General features: G+C 46.7%; 1 protein-coding gene across 2 annotated transcripts in view; it reads right to left on the bottom strand.

Annotated features, from left to right (window-relative positions):
• Positions 1–17,939, bottom strand: part of FLI1 (Fli-1 proto-oncogene, ETS transcription factor) — a 133,828-nt gene that overhangs the window by 28,208 nt on the left and 87,681 nt on the right. For both annotated transcript variants that reach the window (XM_006072380.4, XM_025286401.3), the window contains exon 5: positions 13,357–13,422. In XM_006072380.4, coding sequence (XP_006072442.1) covers positions 13,357–13,422 — 66 coding nt within the window. The remainder of the gene's footprint in view (positions 1–13,356; positions 13,423–17,939) is intronic.

Here is a 17,939-nt window from a genome sequence, read left to right as displayed (position 1 = left end):
CATCAGGCAGTCTGTCTATCAGATCTAGTCCCTTGAATCTATTTCTCACTTCCACTGTATAATCATAAGGGATTTGATTTAGGTTATACCTGAATGGTCTAGTGGTTTTCCCCACTTTCTTCAATTTCAGTCTTAATTTGGCAATAAGGAGTTCATGATCTAAGCCACAGTCAGCTCCTGGTCTTGTTTTTGCTGACTGTATAGAGCTTCTCCATCTTTGGCTGCAAAGAATATAATCAATCTGATTTTGGTGTTGACCATCTGGTGATGTCCATGTGTAGAGTCTTCTCTTGTGTTGTTGGAAGAGGGTGTTTGCTATGACCAGTGCATTCTCTTGGCAGAACTCTATTAGCCTTTGCCCTGCTTCATTCCTTACTCCAAGGCCAAATTTGCCTTTTACTCCAGGTGTTTCTTGACTTCCTACTTTTGCATTCCAGTCCCCTATAATGAAAAGGACATCTTTTTTGCATGTTAGTTCTAAAAGGTCTTGTAGGTCTTCATAGAACCGTTCAACTTCAGCTTCTTCAGCATTACTGGTTGGGGCATAGGCTTGGATTACCGTGATATTAAATGGTTTGCCTTGGAAACGAACAGAGATCATTCTGTCATTTTTGAGATTGCATCCAAGTACTGCATTTCGGACTCTTTTGTTGACCATGATGGCTACTCCATTTCTTCTAAGGGATTCCTGTCCACAGTAGTAGATATAATGGTCATCTGAGTTAAATTCACCCATTCCAGTCCATTTTAGTTCACTGATTCCTAGAATGTCAATGTTCACTCTTGCCATCTCCTGTTTGACCACTTCCAATTTGCCTTGATTCATGGACCTGATATTCCAGGTTCCTATACAATATTGCTCTGGAGGTCAAGGTGGCCCCAAATACCTTTCCCACAGCCTCACGCCTCGTTCCCTGTCCTGAGGTGTACTGAGAGCATTTTTCTTTATTAAAATGCATCAGGGCTCATGCCTTCACTGTCACCTTCACTCATGTTGCAGAGCAAGGTGGTGCCTATCAGATTCTCGATTTCTCCAGGAAGCATGTAGGAGCAGCTTTGAAAGACATGACTACAACAGATAAGCCCAAGCGGGGTGGGGGCAGGAAGGCCAAAGTGCACATTTCCAAGCAGCCCAGAATGGTATCAGGGGCTAGAATGCCTGCGGGCACAGGGATGAGGAGAAAACAACACTGCGGAATGATGCTGATACAGAGCAATGAAAACACGTTGCATCTCCATTAAGTATTCAAGTAAAGCCTGGGTTGGCGGTGGGGTGATGGAGGGGGAGAGGATTTGAGAAGCAGTGGGAACACTCAGCTCCAACCTTGCCCACCAAGGATGCCTATGGACTGAGAAGGGGGTGTGGTCTAGGATGCTGGGGCAGGTGGCTTGTCTTTAAAATGGTCCAGGTGATGCCGAAACCTTTCCTTCTCTTGGAGAGCCATGGGTCAAGGAAGCTGACCAAGGCAAGGCCTTGGTTAACTCCTTTAACTGAGGAAATCTCACAACTAGACTTATCAAACGAACTTCCACTATCCTTTTTTTTTTAAGTTTACTGCCCTCTTTCTTGATCAACAGAGTGTTACTCAAGATAGCGTGTAATTTTCTAAATCTCTTCTTTTCCTCTTTAATTAAAAAAAATTATTTTATTTAGTTTTTTTGGCTGTACTGGGTTTTTGTTGCTGTGGGAGGGCTTTCTCTCTAGTTGTAGTGCATGGGCTTCTCGTTGTGGCGGTTTCTAGTGCAGGCTATAGAGCTTGGGCTCGGTAGTTGAGGCACATGGGCTTAGTTGATCTGAGGTTTGTGGAATCTTCCTGGACCAGGGATCGAACCTGTGTCCCAGGCACTGGCAGGGGGATTCTCAATGACTGGACTACCAGGCAAGTCCTTCTCTCTGATTTTTAAAAATGTCATATTAAACACACATAAACTGTGTAATGGTGTGTAAATTATCAAGCACAGTAACGAAAAGAATATCTGTGAGGTCATCTAACACGCTTCTGGAAATGCAAGATCTGAGTACCCAAGTGAGGGTCCTAATTTGGTGGGGGGGCATAGTGGATATCAGTGAATCTCATCATATCATCTTAACAACTAGATGATGTCAGCTTCCTGAAAAATACGAGCCATTCTATGGGGTGGAGGCTGGAACAGGGAGACGCGGCCATAGAGCCTGTCACTGCTGGGTGGGGAGGGAACTGTGGAAACGGGCTCCAGTCTGCTTTAATTCCTACTAGGCTTTGTGATTTGGGCTTCATCTATCTGTGCCCCAGTTTCCTCATGTGCAAAATGGGAAGAATAATTGTGTGTGTGCTTGGTCCCTCAGTCGTGTCCAACTCTTTGTGACCTTTTGGACCGTAGTCTACCAGGCTCCTCTGTCCGTGGGATTTCCCAGTCAAGAAAACCGGAGTGGGTTGCTATTTCCTTCTCCAGGGGATCTTTCCAACCCAGGTGTTAAACCTATGTCTCCTACATTGCAGATGGATTCTTTACTCACTGGGTCATCAAAGAAGTCTTAATAATAATTGTACCAACTACATAAGGTGATTATGAAGTGTAAAGATGAAGTGAATAGAAGAGTTCTTAGCACAAGCCCTTGGTGAATGGCAGCTGTTATAGTTATGGGGCAAGGGGAGGGGTGATAATAAAGGTCAGGAAGGGAGGGCTGAATGAGCAGGAGTTAACCTTTCCTGCAACATGACTTTCCCTTGTTCTGGTTCTGCCCTTGGCCTCTTTCTCATCAGCACCTATAGCAAGAGGACCGAGATCTGAAGGGCCTCCAAGGGGAGTCTAAGCCAATAAAAAATGGGGCAAAAGGGTGACCTGGAACCATCACCTTGTGACTGAAATCGGTTCTCAGTAAGCTCTTCCCTCTACTTCTGCCTGGAAGGACTCATGGTGGAGTCAAATGAAGGGGAAATTATGGCAAACAGAGAAGGAAAGGCAGTCCTGAGTCGAGTTCTTCAGTGGCCGAGGCCAAAACCTGGCTCTTGTCTTTAGAAACATCACAAAGGGTGAGTTTTACAGTAAGTTCTTGGGGAGTAGTTTAAGGCACTTTGTCTACAATTTTCATCCATCTACCCATCCATCCATTCATCGATCCATCCATCCATCCACTCATCCATTCATCTATCCATCCATTCATCATTGATCCACTGATCCATCCATCCATCTAGCCAACGGCCTTTTCTAAGGCATAGTCCCTGCCTACAAGATGCTTCAAGACTTATAAGACCAAAAGATGTTGGATAGACTATCGGGATGCTGTCCTGGGAGGACAGTGGGCACAAGCAAGGTGCCATGGGGCAGGGTTGGCTGAGGAGACATCATCTGACCTGGACCATCAAGCGTGAGTGTAGCTCATAGAGTGTGGATTGGGTGGGGGTGAGACAACCAAGAAAAGTTTACCAGGCAAAGCGAGAACAGGAAACACTAAGTTCAGTTTGAAAATAGTCTAGACAGGAATCCATTCACATTTGAAGGATACAATGGGGGCAGGGGTGTCAGAACTTAAGCGTGCAAGACTTTTGCTGGCCAAGCTGTCATGCCCTGGACCCTGAATTGACTTTGGCCATATTAGATGATGCCTCTGGCCATCCTGCATGGCCGGACCCAGATGGCCTGCAAACATACACAGCCTGGAGAAGGTGGGGTTTGCCTCACAATCCGTCAGGCGACTGTGGCAAAGTCAACTGATGTGAGCGGCTGGCAGACACAGGACAGCGGTGGCTGCTGGGCTCCCGGTTATCCAGTTGTGCCTGCCTGGCTCCCCACCCCCAGGGCTCAGGGCTGACATGCTCCTACCTTGGAACTGTTCTCTGAGGTGAGAGAGACCCATGATGGTGGATTTCTTTAAAAGTCATCAATTAATCAATCAAACGGAAACGGAAGGGAATGTTCATCAGAAGGTATCTTTGTTTATATGTTCGTTTCAAAAAAAAAATCTTCAAAGGAATAAAATGTGCACAATTAGAATTATTCCTGAGATGGAGAAGCTCCTTCAAGTAAGTGGGTTCCTGCCTTAGCTGAAACTAAAAACGCCCCAGCGAAATCCATCTCTACCTGCCTCTCACAGCGATGGTGCGACATGGAAAGTTGCTTGCTTCATTATCCTGGAACAAATTTACACTTGTCTGAGGAAACGGGCTAAGTGTTTCCAATCATTTTAGAGAAAGCGTGTCCTCGTCGCTGTGGAACCCACACGTGCGATAAGAGAGCACACAGCACACCCACGGAACAAAAGAACAGTTCTTTCACTCAGAGAAAGGACGGGTAATGGTTACTTAGAAAGTGTCCCAGACAAGCTGTCAAACTGAATTCAGAGAGCTGGAGTCTGACTCCAGGACAGGGCTGGCTGGCTCAAGTCTCTGGGGACTGGGGTTTCCTGCCTGCTCCAGCTTACAGACAAAGATTCTTTGTTTCCAACCCTCTCTCTCTCTCCTTCTCCCTCTCTCAGTCTCTCTCTGGTGAACACACACACACACACATACAACATGCAGCTCTCCAAAGAGGGTCAGATCGAAAGTAGACAAAACATTAACTCTGGAATTTCAAAGGAAAACAATTAAAAAAAAATAAAACAGAGAGAGCAAGCTACCGTCTGTTCTAGAATCATAAATCTTGCCTTTGGACGCAGAAATAGCACACACTCACACACACTCACACACACACGCACTCAGCAATCATCCTTGCTAAAAATGGATTAGGCCTATTTCATCATAAAGGAAAACATATAATGACAAAGTTCTTAACAGGCCCTCCCGGGAGGCCTTGATACCCTCACGTTTTAAGTGCACGTTAGCGGACAGACGGAGCCTGTGGAGCCACATAACCTGCTCCATGAGAGATGTTATTTACTCCCTAAAAATAACAGGCCATTACCTCACAGCATTACTGGCCTTTTCCTTCAGGCACACGTGTTCCAGACCAACCTCGTGCAGGGCAATGCACACAGGCCTAAGGCCCCGCCAAACACACGCTCACCCCGCCTAGACTCTCACTCAGGATGCTGCCTCGACTCCACCCCCTACGCTGAACCCCTAACCTGCTACCCTTGTTCACGGCCACACACACAGGGCACGGGAATCAATATTCTGCATGCATCCACATCTTCTCCATCAAAGCAAAACTTCTTGCAGCATCTTTTAAATCATGGAAAATGTCAAAGATGTAGGAAAGCAGAGAGAAAGATGTATTGCACCGGAGAGGCCCTTCAGCTTTAACAGGCATGAACTCACGGCCAGCCTGACTTCAGCTCTCCCCCTCATCTACCCATGCCCCCTCTCCACCCCAACTACTTTGAAGCAAATCCCTAGTTCCTTTGCTAAGCTTCCTTCTCACAGAGTGAGACTGTACCTGTCTATTGGTTTCATGAACACCACCAAGAGTCCCCCACCGAGCCTCCCCTACCATGCACACGTCACAAAACCGGACCTCGGTGCTCCCACGGGGCACACTGAGGTGTACCAGGGGAGAGCACTGGGTCCTGTCCCCCAAACCCAGCCCATGCCCATGCAGCCCCCACACAGGACAGACCCAGATGCGGTGACTGGTGTCTTTGATGCCCACCTCCTCTTCTTCAATACCCATTTCCAGCGCCACCATGCTGGGTCCTTCCAGATCTTCTCCCATCTTTCACTACGATCTCTATCATTAAATCATCAAGGACAGCCCGTAGGGGCTGAAAATGCAGGGGAAAGTGGTGAGACGTGGTGTTGTATCAGCCATAAACAACACATAGCATTGACTTAGTGGCCCATCTGTCTCTGACTACAACCCCTTGAGGGCAGCTGGCTGGGTACCACATTTCTGAGGCTCAGTCTGGCATTCCATACATAGTGGGTTCTTAATAAATGAAGAGACCTGTGAATGGGCGGAGGAGGGCACGAGTCCCGACTAAGGTCTCGGGTGAAGCTCTTCACCCTCTGTGTGGTCGTGGGGGGACCCACGCCTTCTCTAGCCTCTCACTGCCTCTGACCCATGAAAGGTTCAGAGTGAATGGTCCACTTTAACACTGAATGATTTTCCAACTCTTCATTACTCTTAGGGAGCTTCTTGTAGGTCTCATGCAATTTTCCATTTGATCAAAGCAGTTTCATATTATTCCTTAATCGTTCCACATGTGAATATCCCTGCTGAGATTTTATTTTATTTTATTTTATTTTTTTTCCTGCTGAGATTTTAAACAACTTGTCCATCGCATCTACAGTGTTACCATGCCATCTTATATGTTGTCCTTCACAACCCTGGGCATTGTGTCAATATGTAGTAAACCGAGAAGAGTATTCTAATGATTTGGGGATAATACTACCAATTACTACTGTAATTCATGGAGCTAAGACACTGAACACTTACTGCTGTGTCAGACAGCTGGTAAGACATTTATGCAGATGATGTCACCCCTGAAGGGGCCTTAAGCCTGTCCTCATTCTACCTATGAGGAAACTGAGGTAGAAAAAAGTAAATGACTTGACCAAGTTCACCTAGCTTGAGCCCAGAGCCTGAGTTTTAAACCAATATGCTATAAGGCTGAAATATGAGATGAACACCTGCTTTGGGGAAATTGAAAGCATCAATTAAAGAAAGTTTAAAATGTCAGATGCTTGATGCCAACTATTACATAAAGAATGGATAACCAACAAGGTCCTTGCATACTGCATGGGGAACTATATTTAACATCCCATGATGAATAGTAATGGGAAAGATGAAAAAGATTGTATAAATGTGTATAACTGAGTCACTATGCTATATAGCAGAATTAACACAACACTGTAAATCAATGATACTTCAATAAAATAAATTTTTTAAAAAGACGCCAGATGCTTAAATGCTGAAATGAGAAGCAGACCAGAGGGAGGAAAGAACAATAGGGACGTGTGTTTGAGTCCTGGTCTGTCCCGAGACGTCAGTGACTTCAAGTAAACCCTGTAACCTCTCTGTGCCTAGTTTCCATGATCTGCAGATCCAGGGTGATAATAATACCAGCCCTGCCAGCTCACAGGGATGGAGGGTGAGAGGTGCAAATGAGACAACAGACCTGCAAATGCTCAGCAAACAATGAGGGTCTGCAGAATGATGGTGCTGGCTGTAACACAGACCCCACCATCTGGAAACCTCCTCGAGCCAGCAGGGCTCTCCTTAGCATGCTCTTCAACACTGGTTAGGCGTTTCACTCTGAAGGACACAGAAAGCTGGTTTCTCCCCCTCTCTCTCCCACTCTCAGCGTGCAAGCACACAGACTTTTTATCCATCAGCTCAGGTGACGGCAGGCCAGGGTTGTTCCGCAGGCCGCCAGCGACCCACATGGAGGAGGAGCAGTTTGCATTCCACAGCAGGTCCTGAAAGGCTTCCCGGGCTGAGGGTAGAGGCTCAGGCTCCACGGGCTGGGCTTATGGTTTATGAGTTCCAGGAGTTCATAAACAACGAGCTCAGTATCCTCCGACTTTCGGAGAGTCAGAGGCATTTAAATGGATCCGGCATGAGGAGCTGAGGACATGAGGTTTAGGATGCAAAGCAGCATTTCAGGAGTGTGCTGGAAGGGCCCAGGGCAGGGCTGCAATGACCTGCATTCAGGACGGTCACGCTCGCCCCTGGGTGTAGAGGTCAGAGGCTGAGGCTGAGTGAGCCCTTGGTCACTATGTGCTCGAAACAGCCATTTAACGTCCAGAACCCCAGTGCCCTCTTGATAAAAATCAGGTTGCCAACTCCAAGCCCAATTACTAATTTTTTTTAAAAAAAATTTTTGGCTGCGCTGTGTGGCAGGTGAGATCCTAGTTCCCCAACCAGGGATCGAACCCTCGCCTCCTGCATTGGAAGCATGAAGTCTAAAGCAATGGACCACCAGAGAAGTTTCCCAATTACTATTTAGATACACATGGTGAGAACATATAAGAAAGAGATTTCTGAGGGCTGAAGTGATGGACTCAGGTAAAGCTCAGGTCAAGATCAATAAAGATTAACCTCATCAATGACAAGGATGAAATAGAACAAATATTCCTATAATCAAGTCAACCTGTTCTTCCATAAGTACACCAGGAGGTCCTGCCCTTCCTTTTTGAGGCTGGTTTGGGGCCAGGAAAGATCAAGATCAACCATCCAACGTGTTTCCAAGAAAACCTGGGTGGCTAGGAGATGGGTCTCCCTTCCCTCTTTCTGGTTCATGTCTGCCCAGCAGGACAGCACTGCTCAATTGTGGCTGCAGGTTTAAGAGTAGCCTGGAGATCCTGAAAAAATTCCCAATCCCACCTGTCACCCCTAGAGATTCTGAATCAGTAAGTTGTGTTTGGGACCTGGGCATCAGTATTTTAAAACATTTTTTATGTTAACTTTTCCAGTATTTTTTTTCAGTTACATAATACATATTCAGATTATATACATACATATAGATATATATATATACATACATATATGTATAATTCATAGGCAAAGAAAACAAACTTATGGTTACCAAAGGAGAAGGGATAAATCAGGATTATTACACAGTAAATTCCTGTTGCTATTTTATACACAGTGGTTATGTATCTGTTAATTTCATACTCTTAGTTTATCCCTTTTCCCTTTGGTAACCACAAGTTTGTTTTCTATGCCGATGAATCTGTTTCTTTTTTGTAAATAGATTCAATTATATTATTTTTAGATTCTACATGTAACTGATATCATATAATATTTGTCTTTCTGTGACCGATTCACTTCACTTGGTTGGATAATCTCTAGGTCTATTCATGTCGCTGCAAATGACATTATTTCATTCTTTTTTAATAGCTAATATTCCATGGTATACATAACACATCTTTTTTATTCATTCATCTGTTGATGGGCACTTGGGTTGATTCCCTCTCTTGGCTATTGTAGATAGTGATGCTATGAACACTGGGGTATGCGCATCTTTTTGAATGCGTGTTCTTGTCTTTTCTGGGTTTATGCCCAGGAGTGGGATTGCTGGATCATATGGTAGCTCTGGATTTAGTTTTTAAGGAACCTACATACTGTTTTCCATAGCGGCTGCACCAATTTGTGTTCCCACCAACAGTGTCGGAGGGTTTCCTTGTCTCCACATCCCCTCCAGCAGACGTAGACTTTTTGATGATGACCACTCTGACTGTTGTGTGGTGGTACCTCACTGTGGTTTTGATATGCCTTGCTCTAATAATTAGCAACGCTGAACATCTTTTCATGTGTTTTTGCAGTTTTCATTGCGGTAAAACATACGTTACATAAAATTTACCATTTTGCTCATCTTTCAGTGTACATTCCAGTGGCATTAAGTACATTCACATTGTCCAACTATCATCACTATCAGAACTCTTTCATCTTTCCAAACTGAAACGCCGTGTGCCCATTAAACAATAACTCCCCATTCTTCCCTCCTTCCAGCCCCTGGCAACCACTCTGCTACTTCTCTAGTCTCTATGAATTTGTTGACTTAAAGTTCCTCCTGTGAGTGGAGTCATATAATATTTGTCCTAGGGCATCAGTTATTTTACGAAGTTCTCCAGCTCATTCTCTGCTCAGTTAGAACAAGGGAGTAAGCCAAGCGGGGGCTTTGTATGAAGTCACTTTTGGGAAGAGAGGACAATGCATGGATGTGGTTGGAGATGATAGTGAGAAAATTGCAGGGACAGAGAAACATAATGGAAACAATTCAAGTCTCCACCCACGCTACAGTTAGACAAGGTGTTGCTTTCATGAAAAGCCAGCTAGAAGGGAAATGCTGTGTATGTCAGGAGGACGATCTGAAGCAAGGGATTCTGAATCCTACAACTTGGGTTTGAATCCTCGTTCTGCTGTTAAATAGCTGTGTGTCTTTCAAGTAACCACTAACAGTCCTGGACCTCAGTTTCTCTGTCTGAAAAACAGGACTGATTCTGTCTACCTCGCGGGATGTTGCTAGACTTAGAAGCAGAGGCAAAGGTTGTGAGAGTGCCTGGGGCATTGCAGAGTCCTGTACAGGTGACAGCGGAGGCTGCTCTTGCCAACGGGTAAGAGCTGTTGCAGCTGTTCAGGAGCTACGTCATGTCCGACTCTTTGTGACCCCATGGATGCAGCATGCCAGGCTTCCCTGTCCTTCACTGTCTCCTGGAGTTTGCTCAGGTTCATCTCCATTGAGTCAGGGATGCTATCTAACCATCTCATCATCTCAACAATTGCTTCCATTATAATTTATTTTCTAAGAGCATTAGGCTTGGTAACAGGTAGAGAGAGGATAATTGTTCTAGCTGGGTCCAATCTGTGACCACAGAATATTTAATTTTAAAAAGCTTAGGGACTTCCCTGACGGTCCACTGGTTATGACTTTGCCTTCCAATGCAGGGGATGTAGGTTTGATCCCTGGTGGGGGAGCTAAGATCCCACATGCCTTGGGACCAAAAAACAAGAACATGAACAACAGAAGCAAAATTGTAACAAATTCGATAAAGACTTTACAAATGGTCCACATCAAAAAAAAAAAAAAAAAACTTAAAATAAACTTAAAGACTGTTACAAATTGATTTTTAAAAGCTAGTCGTACTTCCTGGGCACCAATAACCCTTAGAGAGTACAACGGTTTTCAAAAGACAAGCTGGAAGGGTGATTATGCCATTTTAAAGTAAAAAGGCATTCTCACTGGATAAGCACAGTGAAGATACATTCACAGAAGCGTTCACCTCCTCAACTTCTTTCTTTTGTGCTTGATGCCAGCACCTGTCCTTTGTGAAACACACACACACACACACACACACACACACACACACAGCTCCGGATCTCTTGAGGGGCTCTGGGTTTCTTTGGGGCTGTGCGTGTGCCTTATTCAAAGAAGGCGGAGCCAAGGTTGCACCATGCCTTCTCTTTATTTTTCCATTTAAAATTTTAAGAACTCAAGCTTGCTCTTAGAGAAAAGCAGAAGAGAGAGGGGTGGGGTGGAGGGTGAAAGGGAGGGAGCGAGGAGTGTGACTAGCTTTGTCTTGCTAATGTACTTTTGTTTTGTGGACCAAGGGCCGTTTAGACAGATCTGGACCACCTCTTGAGGGGGGAGCCGCTGGAGCAGCAAGACATCTCAAGTGGAAAGCTTTACGGGTGGACAAAAGATGCACCTGCAAAGCGCAGACGTCTCCGGAGACCAGGGCCAATGCTGGGAGATAAATGCCCGGTGGCACCTGACTGAGGGTCTGGCAGCGCTCGCTTGCCTGGAGGCTGCAGTTCATTCATTTCAGAAGAGGAGCAGCTCCTGCAGAAGCCCCAGAGAGCCCGGCACAGCACAGTACACACACAAAAGAACCCAGGAAAGGAAGGGGCGTAGTGCAGGTAGAGGACAGGCTGAGAGCTAAGACCCCTGAGGGAGTCATGAGTCAATAACCAGAGCAATAATAATTAGCCAATAATCAGTTCAACCCAGACACACTTGCTTCCTTACAGAAATCTGTATTTAAAGTCCAATGTCGGATACCCTCTCACCGCGCCCGCCCCACAGCCTCACTGCTTAGTCCTGTTGTCAGCAGCAGGTCTCAGCCTGTAGCCCTGCATGAGCTTCAGGGGTCTCCTGCCTGCCTTCTTTCACTCTTTCCTTCCTCCCTCTCTTCTTCCTTCCTTGCAAGAAGTGGATCCCTATCTGCAGGTGAAGTGAAAGCTCAGTAAGCAAACCAGATCAGAGCAGAGGGGGGACTCTGGATAGAAGCAGAGCCTCACCTGAGGCTGCAGGGTCATCTCCTTAAAACCCAAGAACTCCAAAGTCAGGGAGGATTCTTACTGGCTTCTGTGTGTGTGTACTCAGTTGCTTCAGTCATGTCCAACTGTTTTGAGACCCTATGAACCGTAGCCTGCTCTGTCCATGGGATTCTCCAGGCAAGAATACTAGAGTGGGTTGCCATTCCCTTCTCCAAGGGATTTTCCCAACCCAGGGATCGAATCCCAGTCTCCTGCATTGCAGACAGATTCTTTACCACTGAGCTACCAGGGAAGCCCTCTTCCTGGCTTAATTTGGCCCTTTTACTTGACAGGAAGTTGAGGTTCGGGGCATGAAGTGATTTCCCCAAAGTAAACCAGAGGTGTTCCAACCTCAGTCTAATGTGTTTGTCATTGTACCACATTTTTTCTTTCATGGATGTCTGCAGCGCAATGGTTAAGTGGGTCACCTAATAAAATGCAGCTTGGACTGTACAATGAGTCAATATGACTTCAGGTTTTTTATGGCAAAAGCCAGTAACTCTGATTTTGAAAGAAAACAGTAGCATAAATAGGACTGGCCCAAGGTGGGTAGGAGGTGAAGAAAGTTGCAGAAAACCAGGAAAGTTCACAAAACAGATTCATTATGTTGACTACTTCCTCCACAGAGCTGTCTGGTCATCATCTGATTATAAACTGTGAACAGGAAACAGGAAGTCTCATGTGATGGAAGGTGTGAACTTGGTCAAAACACCCAAGCTCACTGGGTCTCTGTTTCCTCCATGGCAATTTTGAACTAAATGGTCTCTAAGATTCTTCCCGTAGAAGAGCCTTATGTTTCTCTGCAATATTATGCTGTGCTAATTCCGTGTAACCAATATCGACAGCTTCTGCCTTCATTCATTCTATGTGGCAGGTGTGCATTAAAGAAAAAGTATTAAAGGAAGAGAGAGCCAAGAAGAGAGTGCTCATCGTACTCCTACTCATCCTTCAAGGCCCCACTCAAAATGCCCTTCCTCCACAAAATTTTTCTTTTGCCTCGGGCAGATATTTTTTCACTCACATTTTTTTCTCCCTTAAACCAGGTACTATGAATTATTCACTTGTTTAAATGCCCAGAATCTAACAGTATCTGAAGCAGGAAATCTCCACAACACTGTTTCACAAAGAGAGATGATAAGAAATGTATTATAACATTTGCTAAAACCCTCACCAGCAAAAACCATTTTCTGAGATGATTTTCTTTCTCTCTCTCAACCAAACCAAACCAAACCAAGCGAACTAGACCATATCCCCAAGTCAGCACTTTAAAAATGAATTGGTAGTGCTAAAATGTCTTACCAAAAAAAACCCCTGAAAATGTGACATTGCAAGAATCCTCGAAATCTTCACTTCGTTTTCTTCAACGGAGAAAGCCCCTACCTTTCAGCTTTGAAAGTGAGTAGCATGCATTTCCTTCAAAGAGCAACATGCTTTCTTTCATGGAGCAACAGCCTCAGGTCATATTTTTATGATATTATCACAAGGTATTTTACACCCCTGTCATGTTTTTGCAATGAGCAGCACAAAGGGGATCAGCTTAGGCTTCTAAAACAGCCGAGTGGGCAAGAGACTTGAGGCCCACACTTGAGGTTCCCCACCCCAGTCTTCCCATCACAGACAGTCCTGGACTGGTACAGGGGACACTTCAACTCTACATGCCTGAGAGAACACACTCACCTTCCTTGACGTTCAGCCGTGAGGACGGGTCCGTGTGGGAGGTTGTGTTATAGGCCAACAGTGAACCTGAAAGGCGAAGCAAAAACATCAGGTTGTGTCTCAGACTAACTTCCGAGATCAAGACCAGGAAATGGGATGAATGAGAATGAACAGGGGAGGGGAGGAGACAGGGAGAATGGAGGGACAGATGACTCCTTGAGAGAAGGGAAAAGTTAATGCCAGCCATTTGGGGGGCCAACATGCAAGACTGTCACGGGTTCCTGGGGTCCGAGGCAGCTAGGACAGAATGCTCGTGGGTGGGTCACACACAAGCCCTCGCAGTGGCCATGATTAAGGATCTGGAGTTCTTGGGTCCACACTACAACCCAGCAGAGGCACACGGCTGCAGCCAGTGTTCTGGTCCTGTGACCGACTCCCTGTGTGACGATGAATGAGGGACTTTACTGGTCTGCACCTTGATTTCTTCATCTTGAACTGCAAGAAGGACTGGCAAACGTTTTATCAAGACCAGATAGTAAATACTACCTCTGTGGAACATCTCTGTTTTGTCCACGGGCAAGTGCTAGCCAGATCCGGCTGCCGCTGGCACTGACTGCCATGCCCTGGAGGAGAGGCCTGGCCAGGTCCTTCCTGCTCTGATGTCCTTTGGGTTGACAGGTGGGTGAGGTACTTGGATGGTCACCTTGGTGGAGGGAGTGCTGGGAGCTGGGAATGGGGTCGGGGTGGTAGTGCTCCTCAGAGCAACTTTTGTCTCCCTTTACTCACGTCTCAGAGAACACAACTAGACATAAGCCGTAATACACTGAATTTCCTGTCATTGAAGGTTGCTGATATACAATCTTTTAAAATTAAATGTTCATGCAGAACTACTCTTAGCAAACACTAGTCTGGGCATTTTCTAGTTTTCTCTTATCTTGCATGTAAAAAAAATTCTGCCCTCTTTCTTAAAACCTAGGCTTCCCAGGTAGCACTAGTGGTAAAGAACCTGTCTGCCAATGCCGGAGAGGCAAGTTCGATGCCTGGGTCAGGAAGATCCCCTGGGGGAGGAAATGGCAACCCCCTCTAGTATCCTTCCCGGGGAAATCCCATGAACAGAGGAGCATGGAGGACTACAGTCCATGGGGTCACAAAGAGTTGGACACGACTGAGCAACTGAGCCCATTCCTAAAACTGGGCTTGTTCCTCTGTTTCCAGCAAGCTCAAGAGCTTTATTTTGGAAAATGTAGGCACTTTTGCCCTCCGCCTTGAGGCTCTGAAGTTTGATCCAGAGGGCTAGAATCTGTTTTTACAAAGGACGCGAGAGGCTGGACATGAGTGTTGGAGGCTAAAAAGTCTTTCTAAACAATCCTTTCCCTGATCCCTGGGACCAAGTGGACAGACTTAGGTGCCAGGCTCCGGAGCAGGGAATGGACTGCCAGACATTCCTATTTTTAGCCTCAAGTCACGGAAGGGACACGGAGTGGAGCGCCTGCCTCACCCAGCCGTGGGCGTTTGGTTATGTGCCTCAGAGAAGTAGTGGGCCCTTTCAGGCCGGGCGACCAAGAGAACTTTGGAAGAACCATCCAACTGGCTAGAATCACTGACTCTGGGCTTGGGCGACTATGCCTTTCAGCTCTGAAACAGTTCCAGGCAAAAAAAGAAAAAAAAAAAAAAAAAAAAAAAAACCAGTGCAGGGATGCTGGTGGGATTGAGATAGTTTTGTGCCAAAGTGCGGCTAGGTGGAGATACTTTTAGAAAGAAGGCAGTCACATGCCTGGAATATCCGAGAACCGGATGCATTTGGTTATTCCATTCTCCAAGAAGTCGAGCACAAAGTGATTTTTACACTTCATTTAATATAGATCTTTATGCGAATGAGAGTTCAGAGTCAGACCTGCCTCTCACCACTTGCCAGCCTGGTGACCTCCATCAATCTGCCTCATCTCTCCAAGCCACGGGCTCCTCTTCCATGAAACAGGATAATAATAACACCTACCTGATATGGTTGTTGTGAAGACTGAACACACACAACTGACTTAAGTAATACACACAACTGTTCACAACAGACCTTGGCTCACAATGAGCGTTCAAAGCACGCTAGGCACTACCACGATTATTTTTACATCCCTGCTTCTGCAGACACCACAATGACACACAATAAACTCTTTATAAAAGAGCTCACTGGGCATTTGTCTTGTCCTCTGGAATTAGAATTATGAATGAGTTCTGCTGCAATAAGAAGTAACCCTCTATGACTGGGAGGAGGTTCCAGAAAGGAAGCAAACGTTTCGAGGGAAGCGAAAACAGTCTCCGGAGTAAGACCAAGAATGTCTGCCTCTCTGTCCCTGACATTCTCTGCCTCGGGCGGAAACCTCATGGCTGGAGCAAATAAAGAAAAATGATGGTCTCAGAGGACTGAACTGCCTGAGTCATTAGCGCAGATGCAGCAGAGAGCACGAAGCTTAGATAAACCGCATTTATTAAATTCTCCCCTTGGTGAAAGTTCTTCTTTGGGCACACGTGAATTCCACAGGAAACTCCCAGAAAGCCTACAGAAAGGGTCATTTGACCTCGGCAAAGCCTGCGTGAAATACATATTTCATGGTAACCCCGGAGAAGGATTCTACCCTGAAGACTGTTCTTGGTTCAAGTTTCCCCCCTAGAAGAAGAGGCTGCCTGCCTGCCTGTGGAGGGCTGACTCGGGGAGTGTGACCTCCTTCCCAAGGGACCAACTTTTCCTTCTCTCCACCAGTTTATTTAGCCAGTTCCTCAGGCTACAGAGAGTGGCAAGGCACACTCTTTCCTTAAAGAAATTCATTTAGAGGCAGAAAGGTACCCCCTGGAGCCCGGCCTTTCACTCCGTGGCTTGGGACTGTCTCTCTCCTGCTTTCGGGTCCCTTCTGTGTGCGGTGAACGCCACCTGGTCAGAGGAAACAGGCTGTGCGGCGAGAAGGGAAGCCTACGCTCTGTTGTCCTCTGCCGGATGCTTTCTCTCTGTTTTCTCACTTAATCCTCATACAGATGAGGGAATCAACATTCAGAGAAGTCAAGCAATCTGCCCAGGGTCACACAGCCAGCAAGCCCAGGAAACAGGATATCCATTCTGGTCCACCTACAAAACCTGCTCTCAGTCCGCCTCCAGGCTACATCTAAGAGACAGGCAGCACTCACTTAGGGTGCTGGAATCAGGGCAGTGGTTGCTTTGGGGAAAGAAGGGGGGCGGGGTTGATGGAAAGGGGACACACGGGGGCTTCCAGCCTCCTCCCTGACCTGGGGGTGCTCATATGAGTGAGTGGCTTCACACTGTGATAATTCCTTGACTTGTGCATTTATGATTTTTGCACTTCTCTCTGTTCAATACTTTAATTAAAACGTTTGTTGCCTTCTCTGTTGATGTCTTTATGCATGCACGCGGGCATCCATGTTTATCTACGTACTGGGGGCCCTGGAAAGCGCAGAGGGGCTGCTAATGGAACAGGCTTCCCCACGTGAAAGCACCAGGACAAAATCACTTCCCATTGTCGAGTCCATCCGTCACTGGTACAGTATTTGGGATCTGAAAGAGGATGGAAATGAACAGAGGGAAGCTTGCAGGTGTGGGGAGCCCAACAATCGGGCTTTCTTCAGCCCTGTGCCCCCCACCCGCCGCCGACAACGGACCTGGTCTTCATCTGGGGCACCTGCAGCCAAGACAATGACCGTCTGAGCGCCAAAGGCTTTGTCTCCCGCCTTGCAGAGACCCCGCCAGCCCCGCCGCCAGCCTATTGAAGCTGGGCTCCCTTTTCTCTGCGTTGCCATCAATGGCTCTGGCTGGAGGGTGCAGGTGGGGAGGGAGGAGGAAGGAGGCTCTGTGCTCGAAACAGCCTGGCTGACGGCTGAGTCTGGGGAAACCCGGCCTTTTGTTCTCCTTCACCGGTCAGACCCGGCCTGGAAGGGGTAATACTTCACCCACTTAATTGCCGGGACCCATCACCTTTGCCCGAACATCTGAGGAGGCCGGTGGGAGCGCCACAACACACAAAATGTGTTTTCCATTAAGTTTAAATTAAAAATGGGAATCAAGATAGATACCTTTGCTGTGGTCTCTCTGTCACCCAATATATTTCATGTCTCTAGCGCTGCCACTATTTCAAAACGCGATTTCTTAGCCTGTTTCCCAGGTCAGACGCAGACAGACAGACAGAACACGACTTGCCGTAGAATGGAAAAAGGCTCTTCTTCTGCCTCCAGCCACCCCGCTGGGGACCCTTCAGGCCCAAACTCCCCCCAGTGGCCCTGGGTCTGAATTGCCATTGGGGACAGCTCCCACTTCCTTTGAGGTCCGTCCCAATCTTGCCGTATGACACCCAATCTCATTTCCCACAGCCCGAGACTGTAAATACGGCCTCTGCCAAACGAAGTATGCCTGTGAGAGATACTGATGGGGCCGCCTGGCGGGTCCAGGGTGTGGGGCACCCCGCGGAAGGCAGAGGGGCAGGGCTGGCACCCAGATAGGTTTGTCCTAAGTGGCCTCATTCCGGGAGGCCACAGGGAAGTTTTTCAGAAAGCATTTATCTCTAGGTACAAATGAAAACAGAAAATGCGGTGGGGAAAGTGGCCTAGCC

This window comes from Bubalus bubalis, chromosome 5 (genome assembly GCF_019923935.1).
Source record: "Bubalus bubalis isolate 160015118507 breed Murrah chromosome 5, NDDB_SH_1, whole genome shotgun sequence".
NCBI lineage: Eukaryota > Metazoa > Chordata > Mammalia > Artiodactyla > Bovidae > Bubalus > Bubalus bubalis.
This window is presented reverse-complemented; position numbering and strand designations above follow the sequence as displayed.